This window comes from Pimephales promelas, chromosome 13 (genome assembly GCF_988280905.1).
Source record: "Pimephales promelas chromosome 13, fPimPro1.hap1.1, whole genome shotgun sequence".
NCBI lineage: Eukaryota > Metazoa > Chordata > Actinopteri > Cypriniformes > Leuciscidae > Pimephales > Pimephales promelas.
The window spans coordinates 30,109,065-30,127,909 of record NC_142781.1 but is presented as its reverse complement, the minus strand read 5'-3'; the positions used below and the strand labels follow the sequence as shown (position 1 = coordinate 30,127,909).

Genomic DNA, 18,845 nt, shown 5'->3' with positions numbered 1-18,845 from the left:
ATGTGCAGACTTGTGTGGCCATGCACACCCTATCAGACAGTTTCAACTGTACTACAGTAGTTATAGTAACTGTAAACAGTGGACGTTGATACCAGTTCAAAATGACAAACCATGACGGCTTTCTACAATTTTGCTGAATGGGGTATAGACTTAGGAAAACAAGCTAAAAATCGAGTCTATTTTTCTGAGACTGCATTTTTTTTTTCGCCCATTACATTATTTTTGCCTTGCTGGCTTATTTTGCTGTTATTCCCTCTATTTTCCCTTCAATTCAAATCTTGATTACACTAGTATTTTTCTCATGGTTGCTTGGCTCAACATTCAAAATTGCAAAATTAGGCTGTTCTGTTTGTGTATTGAGTAGGATGGCTCCTAGTCTCTCAGTTTATAATTAACTTATTGATTTGTGACACTGATGAGAAGATTTTTTTTGAGGATTGAATTGATATGCATTTAATATTGAAATTAAATGCGTTATTTTGCCAGGTCTTAAGAAACAATTTTATAGTTTCTTTAATTGATTGCTTTATATTTGATGACTTTCTCTGCTTATCCTTTCTTTTTTACTTTATTTTTATAGTTTTCTTTACTCACTAAAATAGTAAAGTACCAAACCAATATGAAAAAGTCAAGCTCTGATAAATCATGTGATCAGAAACAGTAATGTTGGGTTTAAACGGACTGATCGACAAACACTATTTGACCCGGTCCATGTCCTTGTCAGGACAATGATTGACTGATGTGTGACGGCCCTATGATGTTTGTTGTACTGACATGCTTATAAGATTGAAAACCTCTCAAAGTCCCTGGTTGTCAATGCTCCAACATGAAGGTTCACAAAGTTGTTCTTTTACTTAGTCTATTCCTTTTTACAGGTAAGCCAACAGATATTTATTCATAGCGCCTTAATTATTAGGCTATTTCTGCGATAAAATGAACTGAGTAAAACCAAAACTAATAGCATTAATTTATCTGTACATCATTAACGACTCATGTTACCCTCAGATTTCCAAAGAGCCCAGACCGAAAGCACAGGTAAGTAAATCTGGGCAAAATGTGCAAATGTGTTCTTTCAATTCATGTTTTGATACATAGTTGATCAAGTTTCAGATCTTTATATTTTAGAAAAAGTCTGCAGTATAGTTGGTAAGGGCTTACATGGGCTCTTGTTTAGGATAGTTTTGCTTTGTTGGTTTCATTGAATCTAGATAGCACAGTCCACAGAACCTATTCATTTTACTTCATAAACTTAAGTATGTGTTTGTGATTAGAGGCTAAACTTTATCTTTTTGCCCCCCCTTTTTACATTCTACAGATGTTCAGGAAGCGTATATTAAAACAGACGGGGCCTGGATAGTTAAATTGCCTAAAGGTCAATACACTGTGAAAACAGTGGAAGAATGTGCCTCCAAGTGCGACAAAGAGACTTCCTTTACATGCAGGTGCAAGTCAGATCATAACTACAACTCTTAAAACATAAATATATTGACTGATGTGAAGATAATGAGCAATGACACATGTTTTGTTCTGCTCTATTATGTTAAAATGCTGCTTTGCAGGTCCTTTTTGTACATCGAAAAAGATCAGGATTGTGTAACATTACCTGGAAACTCAAAAACTGATCAGATACTGCGAAGAATGAGTGCTGTTCTCTATGAGAAAAAGGGTATAATTTATTTTTATCACTTTACAGGTTTGAAAGTTTAATAGCTGATGATGTCATGAATTATCTTCAGCATGCATTACTCTTTTTTAAGTACATTATGAATTATATTTATAACCTGTTACGCTTTTTCTTGTTGTCGTTTTTCAAAAGTCTACTCGAGTTAATATTTAATCTAGACTTGTCAAAGTGTAGTTTGTTCTGTCAGTAAACAAAGTAAAGAGGATTATCTGAAAATCTATCGTCCAATGAGGGTTTTCTTCTGCAAATGCAATGAGAAATGTTTCAGTTTTGGATCGCTCAAATTAAATATACCTGATGATGTTGTCTTAACTTTAGGTCATGTAGTGAATAGTATTAACATTAAAAAGTATAAGTATTATCATTAAAATCAAATTTTTTTTTAAATTGTCCCAAATTGCATAAGACCATTAATGTAGAAAATGATTGACACAACATAGGTTGATAATAAAAATAGACCATTGTTTAAATGCATATAACCAGCAGTGTAAAAGTGTAAATACAACTTGCTGCCTTAAATTTTTAAGTGCAATCAACTTTGCTGTTTAAGTCACTTCAACTTCAATTACATTGAAATGACTTATAAAATGAGTTGAATTTTGTATAAACTTTAAAAAAAATGTAACAATTAGTTAAAGCAATGTAAAAACATAGTTGTCACAACGTATTGATCATATAACTTTTTTACAGTGTGGCTATCGCATGAAACAAACACTGGGCCAAAATAGTGTAGAAGAGCTTGTTTCACCATATATGTTGACATCAGTAGATTTTGCCCTACCTTTAATCTAAAAAGCCAGTGTTTTCTACCATCTTAACTAAAGCACTTATTTTGTCACATTTCACACTGTAAAAACATATTGTTGGTTTAACGTAAAAAATGAAGTAACCTGGTAGCCTTAACATTATAAGTTCATTGAAATGTAAAAATTGAGTTAACACAATGAAGGAGATTGATTTAATCATCAGAAACTCAAAATATTATGTTATCTGAACTACATAAATTATTTAAGATGATTTGACAAAAGAAAAAAGGTTGTGATTATAAATCATGATTTTTTTTTACAGTGTAGCATTTACCATATTTCCCTTATGTCAGAAAAGACATGAGACCGATTTTTGTATCACAAACATACCTTGTGAGAACCACTCCACTTGTGGGCCATAAGAATGTACAGTAATTACCAATTGGGAAATTAATACATCATCAGTACTTTATCAACATCAAATGAGTTTAATAGCATCAAATGAGTTTGTTTTCAAGTACATTGTAATGAGTGCATTGAATTTCTTCTACAGAGTATTTACTGGAATGCATGAGTGGCATTGGTATGGACTACAGAGGGACAAAATCCAAGACAAAATCAGGAAAACCATGTCAGCGATGGGAGGGAACTTTCCCCCATGTGCCAAAGTACGTCTTAATTGGAATTTTCCATGGTTATGCTGTAAAAGAGAAAACAGCTTTAGGAAATACAGAAACTACTGTGGTTAAGTAAGCCAATTAACCTCAATAGTAACTTTCTACAGCATAACGCCAAGGACACATCCAAAAGCAGACTTGGAATCAAACTTTTGTCGAAACCCGGATGGAGACAAGGGGGGTCCTTGGTGCTACACTACAGACCCACAGAAACGATGGGAGAACTGCGATATCCAAGACTGCACAGGTACATTAAGCAAAAAAACAAAAACAAACAAAAAAAACCCCCTGCAAAATCTTGTGGGCCAAAAAACTGATGTGTCAATCTCATGCAAAAGTTAACCTTATTATGAAAGTGCACTTGAGCACTCTGAAGTGAGCAGGGCATTAGCTATGTCACTACCACTGTATCCTTTATCCATACATATTCTAAACATTCTTAAATCCATATTTATGAACTTGTATACAGTGTCTTTGTGCAACGTTTGATGAAACTGAATTCAAATCCCTGGGAACATCACAACAATGATAATTAGCCAAGGTGTTAAAATAAATCAAGAAGATGTGCCACCCAGAATCATGTATTCATTTAAGAGAAGATTAGTTGCTTGAGACGTCCGAGCACATTTCACAAATGGCCTTGTGGAAAAGCCTTTCATGAAGGGATTCAGTTACCCACTTTCATTTGGAATGAGTGCAAAAAAAGTTTGGAATTTGTCCCTTGAATCTGCTCTTTAACATCTCCAGAGGAATGTATACAGTGCAGTGGAGAAAACTACAGAGGCAAGATCTCCACAACTGCGAGTGGATTTCCCTGCCAACGTTGGGACTCGCAAAAACCCCATAACCATGGTTACATCCCTTCAGCGTGAGACATTATAATTTATAGCACAAATGAGATATGGTCTATTTTGTGCATATTTTGACTATAGCCTGTCTTTTGCAGTCTTCCTGATAAGTACTTGGAAGAGAACTATTGCAGGAACCCCGATGGAGAGCCAAGGCCCTGGTGCTTTACAACCAGTCCATCCAAACGTTGGGAAGCCTGCTCCATTCCACGTTGTGGTAAGCAATGGTCTTGTCAATCTGTAACACAAAGTTGTGCTTCAAATGATTAGTTCATCATTAACTGGTCACCGTTTTCTTGTAGCGACTGAACCACCCACAATTGTACCAGAGCTTACCTGTGCAAGTGGAGAAGGTAGCTCCTACAGGGGCACCATTGCGGTGACGGTCTCAGGAAAAACTTGCCAGGACTGGGCTTCCCAAAGTCCCCAAAAGCATTCAAGAACTCCAGAGAACTACCCATGCAAGTAAGAGACATTCAGGTTTTGATTCAATTCCCAAAGATGTCAAGTCCTACACGTGAAGGACCACCTTTGTGTTGAGCAGCTAATCAAAGTCTTCAAGATTACTTGAAAATTACAGGCAAGTGTTTAACCAGGGTTGGAACTAAACTCAGTACAAGACCTTTTCCAGAGATCCAACCCCATTTAGCACACATGAAAGGTCTTCAGGATTACTAGAAACTTCCAGGCAAAAGTTAAATTCCACATGGCAGGGGCCTCCAGGAGCAGGATTTGACACAGTTGTACTAGAAGAACTAAGTAGACAGACTTCTTCAAAGTCTGAATTATTCTGTAGGGAAAAGCTGTGAAATTTTACTTGCCCAAGTATCCCAAACACATAAAGAATAGTGACTGCACAAGTTTGTTCCCATCCCAGAGGCCTCGATGGAAACTACTGCAGAAACCCTGATAATGAAAGAAGTCCATGGTGCTACACCACAGATCCAGAGACCCGTTGGGAGTACTGCAGTGTGCCAAGTTGTGGAGATCAACCTAGACCTGGTCTGTTTTGAAGGAGCCATTACAAACTGTCCTTTCTTCGTATGTTACTTCATATGCCCCAAGAACTGGTGAAAGATTATAACGTAAATATTTCATTCCCAGAGGAGCCGGTGATCCCTGAGGGTGAAGCATGTTATGAAGGTGATGGAACCTCCTACCGTGGTGCCATGTCAGAGACCATCAGTGGAAAGAAATGCCAGTTTTGGACATCCATGGAACCTCATCGACATTCCAAAACACCTCAGAAGTTCCCTACAGCGTAAGACACTACACTGAACTACATCTTGAACTGTAGCCACATTTGACTCCACTGATTTCCCCTCTGATTTCACCCATCATGCAGAGATCTGAGGAGGAACCTGTGCAGGAATCCAGATGGTGACCGAGCCCCTTGGTGCTACACCACAGATCCCACAGTAAGGTGGGAGTATTGCAACATCGAGCGGTGTGAAAACAAGCCCAGCTCACGGGAGCCTCCTACCAATCCATCACAGGCTGCAGCTTCTCCATCTATTTCTCCATCTACTTCTCTGGAAATAGGTTCATCCACCTACAAGCCAACAGATTAGCTTAAATGTCAGGGAGGAAGTGAGTTACCATGTGCTTTGTTTCTTTTCACAAGATTGTAAGGTTGGTAACGGAGCAAGTTACCGGGGTCCCACATCCACTACTATTATGGGAGTGACCTGCCAAGCATGGAGTTCTATGACCCCCCATCAGCATGCCAGTTTTACCCCTGAAACGCATCCAGACAAGGGTCTAGAGTCAAATGTAGGTCTATGTAGAAATTCAAGCATTTTTTCAAGGCAATTCTGGACATTTAAACACATTTTTTTACTTGATTACACAATTAGCAATGCAGAAACCCAGACAGTGATGTGAACGGACCTTGGTGCTATACAACGGATAGAAGTAAGAAGTGGGATTACTGTCAGATCCCAGACTGTGGTAAGTGTTCTTAATATTCCTCTTGGAAATGCTCGACTCCAATGGCAAGAATTGTTGTTTTCCAAGCGATCAAATATCCTTGCTATGTAAGATGCATTACATGCATATTCCTTTCTAATCAGATGGCCTGAAATGCGGACAACCAGCAACAAAACCCAAGCGGTGCTTTGGGCGGATCGTTGGGGGATGTATTTCTAAACCCCACTCCTGGCCTTGGCAGATCAGTCTTCGGACCAGGTATACCAACAAGCCACCCTCCTCTGCCCTCATTGATGAATTGTAGTTATTAACTGTCATTTTCTGTCATGCCAGAGGGAAAATTCATTTTTGTGGTGGAACACTAATTGATGCTCAATGGGTTCTAACTGCAGCTCACTGCCTAGAGAGGTGAGTGACTTACTTTTTTACTGTTTGAGGAGACAAAAAATGCAAATAAAGGGTTGAAAGTGTTGCCAATGTTTAGAAATAGACCAGTACAGTGGTTTTCCCTCTACTACACCTGAAATGGAGTTGACAACCATGTACTCCACTAGCATATAGATGACCTCAAAGTCACAAAGAGACATGGATGAAAACCCAAACAACTATTTGATGGGGTTATGGTTAAATGTGGGCAAATGGTTAAATGTGTACCTACTATTATGCAGGTCAGACAGTCCATCTGCCTACAAGATCTTCCTTGGAGTCCACACAGAACGTGCAAATGAACCATCCAAACAGGAGCGAGATGTTTCGAAGATTATTAAGGGGCCAGCTGGAACCGACATCGCTCTTCTCAAGTTGGACAGGTTAGAGTATTCTGTGTGCAACTGTTGCCATTGCAATTGAAACAACACTCTGAATCTGGTGAAGTGTTTAATGTTTCATTTGTTTACACTTTGTCGTATCCCAGTTTAATATACAGATAATGCATGAGTAAGTGATTCAACAGTTGATTCCCCAACACATGAGTTTTAGATGGGATTGTCTGCACTTTGCAGTAATGGCAGATGGAGAGTGCTGAGGAATCCTTATTGAAAACAGTCACTATCTTTGCAGTTTCATTTGGTTACACTAGTGGCACAATCCTTCTCGTTTAGGTGGGATGAGTAGTTTTTGAAAATCACTTTTTCGGACTACCAAAACACACTTGTAACCAATCAGCAGTAAGGAGCGTGTCTACTAATGATGGGGAGGAGAGAGTGCTCAGTGCACACAGCACATTTAGCCAAACGACTACAGAAAGAGAAATGGCAGATAAAAAAAACAAAAGAGGAAAATGTCTACAGAACTTATAATGAAAAAGATCAGGCAAGATGTAGAACTCGTGTTAATATCTGAGAGGCTTACCAGTGCTCGAGAGAACTCAAGGAGTGGTAAGGCCTAACAACGGCGAGTTTGCTTTATTTCTTCTCGATAGGTGAGTAACATCACTAATATGCTGGCCATTGCTTGATTATGCTCGTGTGTTCGATGAATCGTTGTTCGATTCATCCCAAGACGTCATATACTGACATTTTGTCTACATCCAATGCACATGGCTCCCTTTAGCGTCAATATGAGACGTAGATATATATGGGCCAGAAGGCGCCTCCTAGTGGTGTAACCCTAACCTTACCCTAGACCTAAACCTACCCATAACCGAACAAAGCTCTGTGCGTGTTATATTGACGCTAAAGGGTGCCATGTGAGTTGGATTTAGACAAAATTTCAAAAGCGCCCTAGGATGAGAATGCGTTAAAATGACAATGGCTCGTTTACACCTCCTGTTTATAGCATCGGCTTCAAAAGCGCGTCTGAAAAGCAAGACAAAATACTCCAAATGTTTGGTTCCTAATTTAGTGGTTGATATAACCACCTCTTTTTATAGTTGTAATATATTCGTTACTATTACGGTCATGCTCGTGCTATCGAGTTGATCATGATAACTTTGTTGGTGTTGAGCGTTGTGAAACGAAGCTGAACCATTGATGCATTAAAACATACGTTACTTCCAAAACACATTCGACATTGGTTATTTCAAATATCAACATTGGCCAAAAGTGTTTTTCCAAAAACTGATCCAACCTTTTAGTGTTATTTAATCTCCCTGTTGTGCTAAATGCAGTTCTGGCTTTTGAAACTGTAACTTCATTTTATTTATATTGACATTACGAAGGAAAACTAATTTTGTTTTTTGATTTCTGATTTTAGGCCTGCATTAATAAATGATAAGGTATTGCCTGCGTGCCTACCAGACAAGGACTACATTGTACCAAGCAATACAGAATGCTATGTAACAGGCTGGGGAGAGACACAGGGTAAGTCACTTTAAGAAGTAGGTATAGCGAAGTGGATTCTTTATCAAATATCTTTACTCTATTACTCGATAAACATGATTGATTATTGATTAAAGATTTCACAGTGTTCACAGCTACAAGATCTTTTGTTTCCTAGGAACCGGTGGAGAAGGTTTCCTGAAAGAAACCGGCTTCCCTGTAATTGAGAACAAAGTCTGCAACCGTCCATCTTTTTTGAATGGCCGCGTGAAGGAGCAAGAGATGTGTGCAGGAAACATAGAAGGTGGAACTGACAGTTGTCAGGTAAGGGAGCTTTCACTATTTAGGCTTAGTCACCTTATTGGCTCTGATTTAAACCCTAGTAAGCTGCCTACCTAGGCACTACTTAGCAATAATTAAAGCTGTGTCCCACTAGTATACACTATACACTTACAGTATACACATTATGCACTATGTAGTCATCTGTGTAGTGTAGAAATTTTATAAGGTTATTTTGTCATTTAACATTGGAGTCTGATGCCCCACCCCATCCATTACATAATGAAGGCATGTCTGATGAAGGTCGTAAGACTGTAATGTTGCCGCTAAATTAAAGTTTTATTTGCAAGGACTGATAGACTACTACACTTTATCTACATAATAAAGACATCAGACTTAAAACCTTACTCTTAAAGGGATAGTTCACTTTGAAACTAATTTTTGATATGTTTTAGCAAGATGTAGGCATCTTTGTTTCCACAGTATTTTCAATTTTGATATTTTTAGGTCAAACCTTTCTTGTCTGTCAGTCATATAATGCAGGTTTAGGGGGTCCTCCCTCGGTTCACCTCAAAGAGCATGCACAGAGAAGTCCAAATTAAACATGATTTAATGACTTGTAAATGTAAGTACACATTGATGGCCTAAGACACGAAACGAGCGGTTTGTGTGAGAAAACGAACAGTATTTATATCGTTTTTACCTCGTGTAACCATGTCCAAATAATTTGAGAGCGCAGGCGCTCGTTTTGTGTCTTAGGCCATCAATGTGTACTTACATTTATGAGTCATTAAATCGGGTTTAATTTGGACTTCTCTGTGCATGCTCTTTGAGGTGGTGACCATAGACCTCCATTATATGACTGATAGACAACAACGGTTTGACAGAAAAATATCAAAATTGAAAATGCTGTCGAAACAAAGACACTTACATCTTGGATGCCCTTGAGGTAATCTAAAATATCAAAAATTTATTTCAAAGTGAACTATCCATTTAATTGAAAGTAGAAATGTGCATTTTTGTGTGAAGCTGTATTGAAAAAAAATATATAATAAATAATAATAAATAAATATGAATTGTGCATCCTAAAATTCTATGTTTTACTATAGGCTAATCATTAACTCTTATTTCCCAATCTTTAATAACTTTCTTTCACAGGTGAGATTTGAGACCTACATCAAAGGTAAAGATTTGAAGTGAATAACAGCTTTAATTGTGACGTGTTCCTCACACTTATACAGGGTGACAGCGGAGGGCCTCTTGTCTGCTACGCACAGAACCGCTTCGTCCTTCAGGGAGTGACATCGTGGGGTCTTGGCTGTGCTAATGCTATGAAACCTGGAGTGTATACTCGCGTCTCCAAGTTTGTCAGCTGGATAGAACGCAGCATGAAAGAAAACTGAGAATTAATCGAATGATGTGCAGCGGAATTTAAGTTAACAACGGATGGTAAAACAATGAAATAATAATTGTATTGATGCATAAGCCGTTTTAAAGGTTAAGTAACTGACCCTGTTCAGATGTTCAGTTTTACAAAACTGTGAAGCCCACTTTCAGTCTGTACGGTTATATGCACATGTTTATTTACAGAACTCTTCAAACAACCAAAAATGTGAATCAGAAAAAATTGTTTTCCTGCATTAAAGCGATGGTAAACATCTTTGGAGAAAGTCTCTTTAATTGTGCTCCACAATAAAAACAGTTTTGCTGTTACAGTAACAATGCTCTAAAATGTCCAAACCCTAGTAAGTGACATAAAAAATAAGTACAATTTACTATTATCATGAATAATTTAAGCCAACATTTGGAAAAAAATAGATATATACACAGATATTTTTATTGGGAGTTATTTAACCTTTTTTTTTTAAATAAACATCTTTGTCAAAACTTGCATTTAAAGAAATGTAAAATTAAAACAATAACTATAGCTATTTATAAATACAGTAACTACAGTCAATGATAAATCATTAGTTTGGGAACAATAATTACATGGCTGCGTAAAATCATTGGTCCTTTGATTAGATTGCAACATATTTTATAACTTTCTCAGCTTGATTATTAAATCAAATTTAATATTTTAATAGTTTGTTAACTTTTGGAATGACAAAACTTGTTGATTAACGAGAAAATGGTTTTCAGTTTATATAATTTAGATTAAATCCTCAAAGGAAAAGGGATAAGCAGCATCACAGTCAAGTTAAGGAGGTTGCAGTGTTCAGACTGCTGTAACTTCTTTGTTCGATGTCAGATCAGAGGGCAGCAAATTCTCTAGCTGTTGACCTTTCAGATGGTTTTCTTTGTTTCTGCACGTACAGTTCACATTTGTGAAGAAAGGCTCAAATGCTACCATGGTGAATATGTGCAGGGAGTAAAACCTCACCTCTTTGGACATTCAATGTCATCAATGGTTTCTGGAAGAGGCACACCTTTGGTTTCAGGTAACAGAAGAACCAGTCCACCAGCCACAAACGCAAGAGCACCTGTGAGAGTGAACATTGACTTCACCAACCTCACACTGGAGCTAGAACATGCTCAACATCACATACTATGGCCAGGGGTGTCATGCATTTATTTTGAAGGGACACCATTGAAAGTCATGCTAAGATATGACCAATGGAAAACCCTTTTAATAGTAGCTGTCAATACAAATACTACAGTTATAGTTTCGGCGTAGCATTCCAACGGGACCTGGGTTCAACACCTCATTGGCTTTGTAATAAACAAAACGTTTGAATGGAACATCCAATGAGGAAATGTTGGTCCAAGATGGTCAAAGTTTGTCTAAACCTACCAGCCCCTGTTTGTAGATGCTGTAAGTACACCGTGCAGTAGGCAAACATAAATCTATACATTGTTATATAATTTATTTTGGATATTTTTTTTTAAAGTAAAATTAACATTTTATATACTATATACATTCACCTAAAGGATTATTAGGAGCACCATACTAATACTGTGTTTGACCCCCTTTCGCCTTCAGAACTGCCTTAATTCTGCGTGGCATTGATTCAACAAGGTGCTGAAAGCATTCTTTAGAAATGTTGGCCCATATTGATAGGATAGCATCTTGCACATCCAGGGCACGAAGCTCCCGTTTCAATTGGGCATTTAAACGATGCCCAATTGGCACTAAGGGGCCTAAAGTGTGCCAAAAAACATCCCCCACACCATTACACCACCACCAGCCAACACAGTGGTAACTAGGGTTGGGTATCAAGAATCGAGTATCGATTGGAACCGGGACTAACCTTACTGTTTTTCCCGGAATCGTTCAAAAGTTAAAATTTCGATTCCTAGTTTTCACAGTCCGCCGAGCAGAAGAAGAAACCGCTGAACAACACCAACGAAGAAGCGTCTACCGGAAGTGTTGGCATAACCGCGCGAGTCAAACATGAGTAGCTTACGTCGGCGGTCCAAACTGTGTCTTCACTTTTCTAAAAATAACGAAATCTCGGCAAAATGCAAAATTTGTGACAAAAGGAGTATTTTTACAGGAGTATTTCCTTCAGAAAGGATTATTTCCTTCAGAAAGACCGTTGGTTAGCAAGGTTAGCTAAACTTTTTTGACCCTGCCTCTTAAAAGAATCGGAATCGAGAATCGTTAGGAACCGGAATCGAAACAAGGAATCGGAATCAGAATCGTTCAAATTCAAACGATACCCAATCCTAGTGGTAACAAGGCATGATGGATCCATGTTCTCATTCTGTTTACGCCAAATTCTGACTCTACCATCTGAATGTCTCAACAGAAATCGAGACTCATCAGACCAGTCAACATTGGGACCACACCCCTAAATGCATTGAAGCAACTGTCATGTGATTGGTTGATTAGATAATTGTATTAATGAGAAACTGAACAGGTGTTCTTAATAATCCTTTAGGTGAGTGTATACACACACAAACACACACACAAATTGTATGTTTAGTTGGCGCCCAATTATTATACATTTTTGTAGGTCTGTTAAAAGCCTGCAATTGACTGCTGCCTTTGAAGGGATAGTTAAACCAAAAATGTTCAAGCTGTCCTTCTCAAGTTGTTATAATTCCATTGAACACACAAAAAAAGACATTGTGAAGAATGCCGGTAACCAAACAGTTTCTGGTCCCCATGGGCTATATGCACGCATAAGTTCCGCATTTGACGCAAGGATGCTCGTCCATTTCCGGTTGTGGAGATTAAAGCGGAGGAAAACCGAGGAAAACGGGATTATGGCAGAGTCTTCAAAATGTACTGTACTCCCGTCTTTGAAACGAAACGTAAATACATTAAGACGTAATTTTATATATAGTTATGTTTATTTAATATAATTTTAAAAAGAAGCATAAACACAACGAGGGGTGTCTGTTTTATCTGTTTTTGTGACTAACGTTTCTTTAGTATAACCATGGAGTATAAAATTCAATATAAATTCTCATTTTTGCATTGGACTCTACGATCGGTGAAGTTATCGAGCATCCTTACACCTTCACCGGAAATACCGCTGTGCATAGAGCCCATTGACTTCCAACTAGGGTGACCATATTTTGATTACCAAAAACCAGGACACTCGGCCTGGCAAACAGATGGGCCTACTCAAATAATACTCAAAGATATCTTATTAATTTCAATACATTTAAAGTAGGTTATGCCTCCTCTGTATGGATAGAAAATGGTTATATTGTTATATGAAAACAGGACATGTCCTGGGAAAATAGGACAGTTGGTCACCCTACCCTACTTCCAACGTATTTTTCTTTCCACACTATGGAAATCAATAGGGACCAGCAACTCTTTGGTTACCAATATTCTTCAAAATGTCATACATGTTTTAAACAACTTGAGGGGGAGTGAATGGTGACAACATTTTCATTTTTGGGTGAACTGTCTCTTTAACGTCTCACCTCAATAGTTTCTACATAGCATCGGTGCTATACCCAACAACACAGACAACTCAGTCTGATTGTGTGTGAAATAAACACAACATCTGTTTTTGTACCGAAAATGATAAGAGGTAGTTCTATCCAGAAGACAGAAAGCCTGTAGAGCAGGAAGGGCGCTATAATCCCTCCAACGTCACACATTGTGGAACAGACCGATACACCCAGATTTCTGCAGCCAAACAACGTCATGTACAGTAGCATTATTGACCAAATAGAAATTATATACCGATTATATACTCCATGCAATGCATAATTAAAGATAAATCTGGAATATAACTCACCTGATAACAGTGGGATACAGTTCAGTATTCACAAACACTACCATTTCAAAAGCCATAGTGATGCCAAGCCGTCCAACACAAGCAACGGCGCTTTTTAACCAGAACATACCTGTAGAAGATACAAAATTTAAAGTGAGCATACATACATCACCCTTTTTCAGTCAGCTTCAATCAACCACAAATGGTCACTCACCTTCCGGGATAAATGCTGTGATTAAGCAAGCCGCTCCTGCCACGATATTCGCAGTTGCAAAAGGAAGCCGGCGTCCGATCCGCTCAATAGTGAAAAGGATGAGGAAAGCTGCTGGCAATTCCACGACTGCAGATATGAGGAAGTCCACATACACGTTTCCTCCGAGGATTCCCAGCCTCATTATAAGACCCTGGTAAACCACAGCACTGGTGAACCTACAACATGAGGTTATAGATAAATGTTCACCCTAATGCACTGCATGTGGTGTTTAGGCTCTGACGTACCAGTTGAAACTAAGGATGAACGTGTATCTTCTCAATTTGGACGTCTTGAACAGATCCATGAAGGAAGCAGTTGATACAGGCTCTGTATCGTCACCTGACAGTGTCTGATGGATGAATTTGGGCATTTCAGAGACATTTGGGCATTTGGTGTTAAATTTATGCTCCTCATCGTATGTGCATATTTTGTACCTCAATATTCTTGGACAGTGTTTTCTTGTTCTCTTTGGCTATCATTTTTGTGATCTCCAGTGCTTCGGTTCTCTTGTTTTGGCTGAGGAGCCATCTTGGTGATTCTGGGATAAACCTGAAAAAGTGTATTTAAATAATGCAACATGGCTACATTTATCTATCAATAGTGTAACACAAAAATATTTAACTACATTTTCAGATGAAAATGCACGATAGTACGATTTTTTAAAAATGTTTTAGAAAGAAGTTTCATAGGCTCACCAAGGCAGCATTTAATGTTGCTTTATTATTTTTGTGGAAACCAAAAGAACAGCGTTTATTTAAAACATAAATCACATTATAAATGTCTTTACTGTCACTTTTGATAATTTTAATGAATCCTTGCTAAATAAAAGGATTAAAATTTTGTCAAAAATGTTACTGACATTTGATCTTTTTTTAACCCGAACCTTAGAATGGTAGTGTATCTTGAAGATATACATGTGCTATAAAAAAGTACTGGGTAAAATACAACAGTGCTAGTATTAAAGTTTATATTTAATCTGGAATATTCTTTTAAGTTTGAAAGGATACAATATTTCAATATAACTTTGCACACAAACAAGTTAATAATTCTAGAAAACTCAATCAATTAAGTGCAGCCTTCTGAAGACTCTACCTGCACTCTAAAAAATGCTGGGTTGTTTTAACCCAAATATGGGTCAAAATATGGACAAACCCAAATGTTGGGTTAAAAATGCAATTAAAAAATGTACATTTGAAAGTGAAAGTTGAAGTTGGCTTAAAATTTAAAATTACATTGGGTCGGGTTTGTCCATATTTTACCCAAATTTGGGTTCAAACAACCCAGCATTGTTTAGAGTGTGTGTTGCACATAATGCACAGGCCCTTACCAATAGTAAGTCAGGAAGATGATGTAAGGTACCGTAAAGACCACCTGCAGCCAGCGCCAGTTTGGTATGAAGTAAGCTAAGAGAGGAAGGATGAGAAGGCCCAAGCTGAAGAACATCTGATAGGTTACTCCCACCGTTCTCCTGTAGTCCACCCCAACCAGCTCTGTGACTGCAGCCAGGAAATATGAGGATATCAAGAATCCAAACACTGCAGTAAACATTTCAATCAAGAGCACTGCAGCTGACTGATTGTTAGACCGTAACACTATGAAAGTACAATGAGTAACATATTTCATTTAAGTGTGATCAAATAACTGAAAAACGTTTAGTTAGTCTACTTAGCACGTATCCAACCATCCAGCCGCCCTTCACTCCGAAGCCAAAGAGAGCTCGGAACACCAGCAGGGCGATGTAATTCGGAGACGTGGCCACCAGAATCCCTGTAATTGCGATGAAGAAGTTGGTCATCAGGAAACTCTTCATTCTGCCATATCTGAAATAAAACGGACAAACAATTCACAATCGGATGGTTACTGTAACCTTCATGTTGACATCCCAGATAGCAAACTGACATTGAATCAACGTGGAAACATGACATCGAAAACAACGTTGACCTGCTCATCGAATTAAAGGGTTAGTTCACCCAAAAATGAAAATTAAGTCATTAATTACTCACCCCCATGCTGTACCAACCCCGTAAGACCTTCGTTCGTCTTCGGAACACAAATGAAGATATTTTTGATTAAATTTGAGAGCTGTATAACTACCACATTGGCTCCTAAAGGACTGCCTCTTGACGGCCCAGAAAGTCAATGAAGAAAATGTTTAAATATCCCAAGTGACTACCGTGGCTCAACTATATGTTTATCAAGCGACGCGAATACTTTTTGTGCGAAAAAACAAACAAAAATAACGAGTTTATTCGACTATTTCTTTTCTTCCTTGTAGGCCAGAACGAGACTTCCTTAGATTTCCACGACGCATGCGCGAGATTTGCGATCTGCTTACACCAGCTTACACTACTTCATAGACACCACTTCAGATCGCAATTCTCGCGCATGCGTCGTGGAAATCTAAGGAAGTCTCGTTCTGGCCTACAAGGAAGAAAAGAAATAGTCGAATAAACTCGTTATTTTTGTTTGTTTTTTCGCACAAATAGTATTCGCGTCGCTTGATAAACATATAGTTGAGCCACGGTATTCACTTGGGATATTTAAACATTTTTTTTCATTGACTTTCTGGGCCGTCAAGAGGCAGTCCCTTAGGAGCCAATGTGGTAGTTATACAGCTCTCAAATTTAATCAAAAATATCTTCATTTGTGTTCCGAAGACGAACGAAGGTCTTACGGGGTTGGTACAGCATGGGGGTGAGTAATTAATGACTTAATTTTCATTTTTGGGTGAACTAACCCTTTAACGTTGAACCAACGTCAGACGCGTCATTCTTTCAAAACTAACGGAAAATCAACTTTAAATCAACGTTGTTTCAACGTTATGAAAGCAAACCAATTTTCGATTTTCATTTAGCTTTGAAGAATGACGTTGGTTCAACGTTAATTCGATGAGCAAAACAACGCCAGATCAACGTTGTTTCAATGTCATGAGCGACGTCGTTTCCACGTTGATTCAATGTCAGTTTGCTGTCTGGGATGCCAACATATTCATAATTTGGTTTTTATTTTGCATAGGCTAACCTACTGCTTGATAACATTTACTCTACCGTACAAACGTTTGGGGTTGGTAATACAAGTCTCTAAAGCTCACCAAGGGTGCATTTATTTGTATTAAATTACATTCATAATCAGCCCCTGCAGCTTAATTGCTTATCAAGGAAATGTATCTAGTTTAAGGAGCTTTAGATATTGAAGGGATACTCAACTTTTTTTTTGGAAATAAGCTCATTTTACAACTCCCCCAGAGTTGAACTGTTAAGTTTTACCGTTTTTGAATCCATTCAGCCGATCTGCGGTTCTGGCGGTACCACTTTTAGCATAGCTTAGCATACATCATTGAAGTGGACCAGACCATTAGCATTTCTCAAAAAAAAAAAAAAAAAATGACCAAAGTGTTTCGATATTTTTCCTATTTAAAACTTGACTCTTCTGTAGTTACGTCGTGCACTAAGACCGACGGAAAATGTAAAGTTGCGATTTTCTAGGCTAAAATGGCTAGGAACTATACTCTCATATCCTGCGTGATAATCAAGAAACTTTACTGCCGTACCATGAGTGCAGCAGGCGCAATGTTATGACGCAGCACCTGAAAATAGTCCCCAGCTTCCAACGTGACCGGGACTAAGTTTGTGTAGTCATTGCGCCTGCTGCACTCATGGTACGGCAGTAAAGTCTCTTGATTATTACGCAGGATATGAGAGTATAGTTCCTAGCCATATCAGCCTTGAAAATCGCAACTTTACATTTTCCGTCAGTCTTAGTGCACGACGTAACTACAGAAGAGTCAAGTTTTAAATAGGGAAAAATATCGAAACACTTTGGTCATTTTTTTTTTGAGAAATGCTAATGGTCTTGTCCACTTCAATGATGTATGCTAAGCTATGCTAAAAGTGGTACCGCCAGAACCGGAGATCGCCTGAATGGATTCAAAAACGGTAAAACAACAATTTAACTCTGGGGGAGTTGTAAAATGAGCCTTTTTCAAAAAAAAAAAAAAAGTGGAGTATCCCTTTAAAAAAAGACCCATGTTATGGTAAAGAAGTGTCTGTCATACTTGTCTGCCATGTATCCAATTGCAATGCTGCCCACTAAGAAACCAACACCGAGTGTGGCCTGGAACATGTCAGCATACCAGGCGTCTGCACACACTAGATCAAACTGCAAAACACACAGGTCTAATGAGACATTTTGTTCAATTCATTCACTCAATTTCCACCAAAAGAAAGTCTTGTTTTGTGATTACCTCAGTGACAAACGACTGTCTTCCCTTGTAGTCGTACTCCCAGCCGTCTGAGCAGTCTGTCGTGGCAGAGAGCTGGGCCTGGAGAAAGTCACTCTCCGGATTGTCGCAGGCGAGACCGGTGGCGTTCCAGTCCATGTCGAACCTCTTGCACTGACTGTACGTCACCCCTGCAGAGCCGTTCATCTGGGGTATAGTGGCCCTGCGTGCGTCTTGAAGGCTCCAGCCGCATCTCTCCCGGATCTCAGTGACACCCGGGTCACGGCACCAATGCTCCGGGGTGAAGCCCTGGAACACAATCCCCACATAGACAAAAGAAAACGGTATGGAGACTAAACTGAAAATGACAAAAATTCGCATTTGGCACCGACCAAATGCGCCGGCCTCCTCTAAGATGTCATCGAAAGTGGCCATGGTCAGTGTGTGTCTAGCGGTGGAGGCGTCTACAGGTTTAGAAAGAGGTCTGCTAAGAGGAGGCACAGACTATTTACCCACAGCTGGTTGACCAAAAGTCCAGAGGAGGTTGAAACTTGATATATTCGTGCTGTGACTGACCAATTACATGCTGAGATGGGACGGGGGCCACAAAGTTACAGTTTAACCCCATGGACATCTGAAGCCCGTTGTGCAATTTGTTACTGTATAATTTCTGTTCAGCAGGTGTTGTATAAAAACGGATGAGTAAGTGTTAAGTAAACCTATATTTTATTTTATCCCATTTCCAATGAGAAAAGAGGCACCTTTTTCACCC

At 38.7% G+C, this 18,845-nt stretch overlaps 2 protein-coding genes across 2 annotated transcripts; one reads left to right on the top strand and one right to left on the bottom strand.

The window, feature by feature from the left end:
• Nucleotides 1–768: 768 nt before the first annotated feature.
• plg (plasminogen) lies at nucleotides 769–10,081 on the top strand. Its single transcript, XM_039692061.2, has 20 exons — nucleotides 769–875; nucleotides 1,006–1,035; nucleotides 1,316–1,442; nucleotides 1,560–1,666; nucleotides 2,984–3,098; nucleotides 3,215–3,354; nucleotides 3,855–3,975; nucleotides 4,054–4,172; nucleotides 4,258–4,420; nucleotides 4,833–4,957; nucleotides 5,060–5,216; nucleotides 5,301–5,497; nucleotides 5,580–5,728; nucleotides 5,812–5,905; nucleotides 6,028–6,142; nucleotides 6,218–6,292; nucleotides 6,553–6,693; nucleotides 8,078–8,184; nucleotides 8,321–8,466; nucleotides 9,663–10,081. The coding sequence occupies exons 1-20, from the start codon at nucleotides 827–829 to the stop codon at nucleotides 9,822–9,824; spliced, it is 2,439 nt and encodes an 812-aa protein (XP_039547995.2). The 5' UTR covers nucleotides 769–826; the 3' UTR covers nucleotides 9,825–10,081.
• slc22a2 (solute carrier family 22 member 2) lies at nucleotides 10,082–18,585 on the bottom strand. Its single transcript, XM_039692063.2, has 11 exons — nucleotides 18,098–18,585; nucleotides 17,909–18,012; nucleotides 15,520–15,674; nucleotides 15,182–15,350; nucleotides 14,289–14,403; nucleotides 14,100–14,203; nucleotides 13,816–14,030; nucleotides 13,623–13,731; nucleotides 13,398–13,510; nucleotides 10,802–10,901; nucleotides 10,082–10,724 (listed from the first exon to the last, which is right to left on the bottom strand). The coding sequence occupies exons 1-11, from the start codon at nucleotides 18,506–18,508 to the stop codon at nucleotides 10,637–10,639; spliced, it is 1,683 nt and encodes a 560-aa protein (XP_039547997.1). The 5' UTR covers nucleotides 18,509–18,585; the 3' UTR covers nucleotides 10,082–10,636.
• Between the last annotated feature and the right edge of the window lie 260 nt (nucleotides 18,586–18,845).

What these genes read in the sequence shown, in the direction of transcription:
- plg (XM_039692061.2), top strand. Translation starts at nt 827, where the DNA reads ATGAAGGTTCACAAAGTTGTTCTTTTACTTAGTCTATTCCTTTTTACA. An exon ending in CTGCTCCATTCCACGTTGTG is followed by an intron (nt 4,173 to 4,257) that starts GTAAGCAATGGT and finishes GTTTTCTTGTAG; the next exon opens with CGACTGAACCACCCACAATT. An exon ending in CAGATCAGTCTTCGGACCAG is followed by an intron (nt 6,143 to 6,217) that starts GTATACCAACAA and finishes CTGTCATGCCAG; the next exon opens with AGGGAAAATTCATTTTTGTG.
- slc22a2 (XM_039692063.2), bottom strand. Translation starts at nt 18,508, where the DNA reads ATGGCCACTTTCGATGACATCTTAGAGGAGGCCGGCGCATTTGGTCGG. An exon ending in ATTGGATACATGGCAGACAA is followed by an intron (nt 15,675 to 17,908) that starts GTATGACAGACA and finishes GTTTTATTTCAG; the next exon opens with ATATGGCAGAATGAAGAGTT. An exon ending in GACATTGAATGTCCAAAGAG is followed by an intron (nt 10,725 to 10,801) that starts GTGAGGTTTTAC and finishes CTGTACGTGCAG; the next exon opens with AAACAAAGAAAACCATCTGA.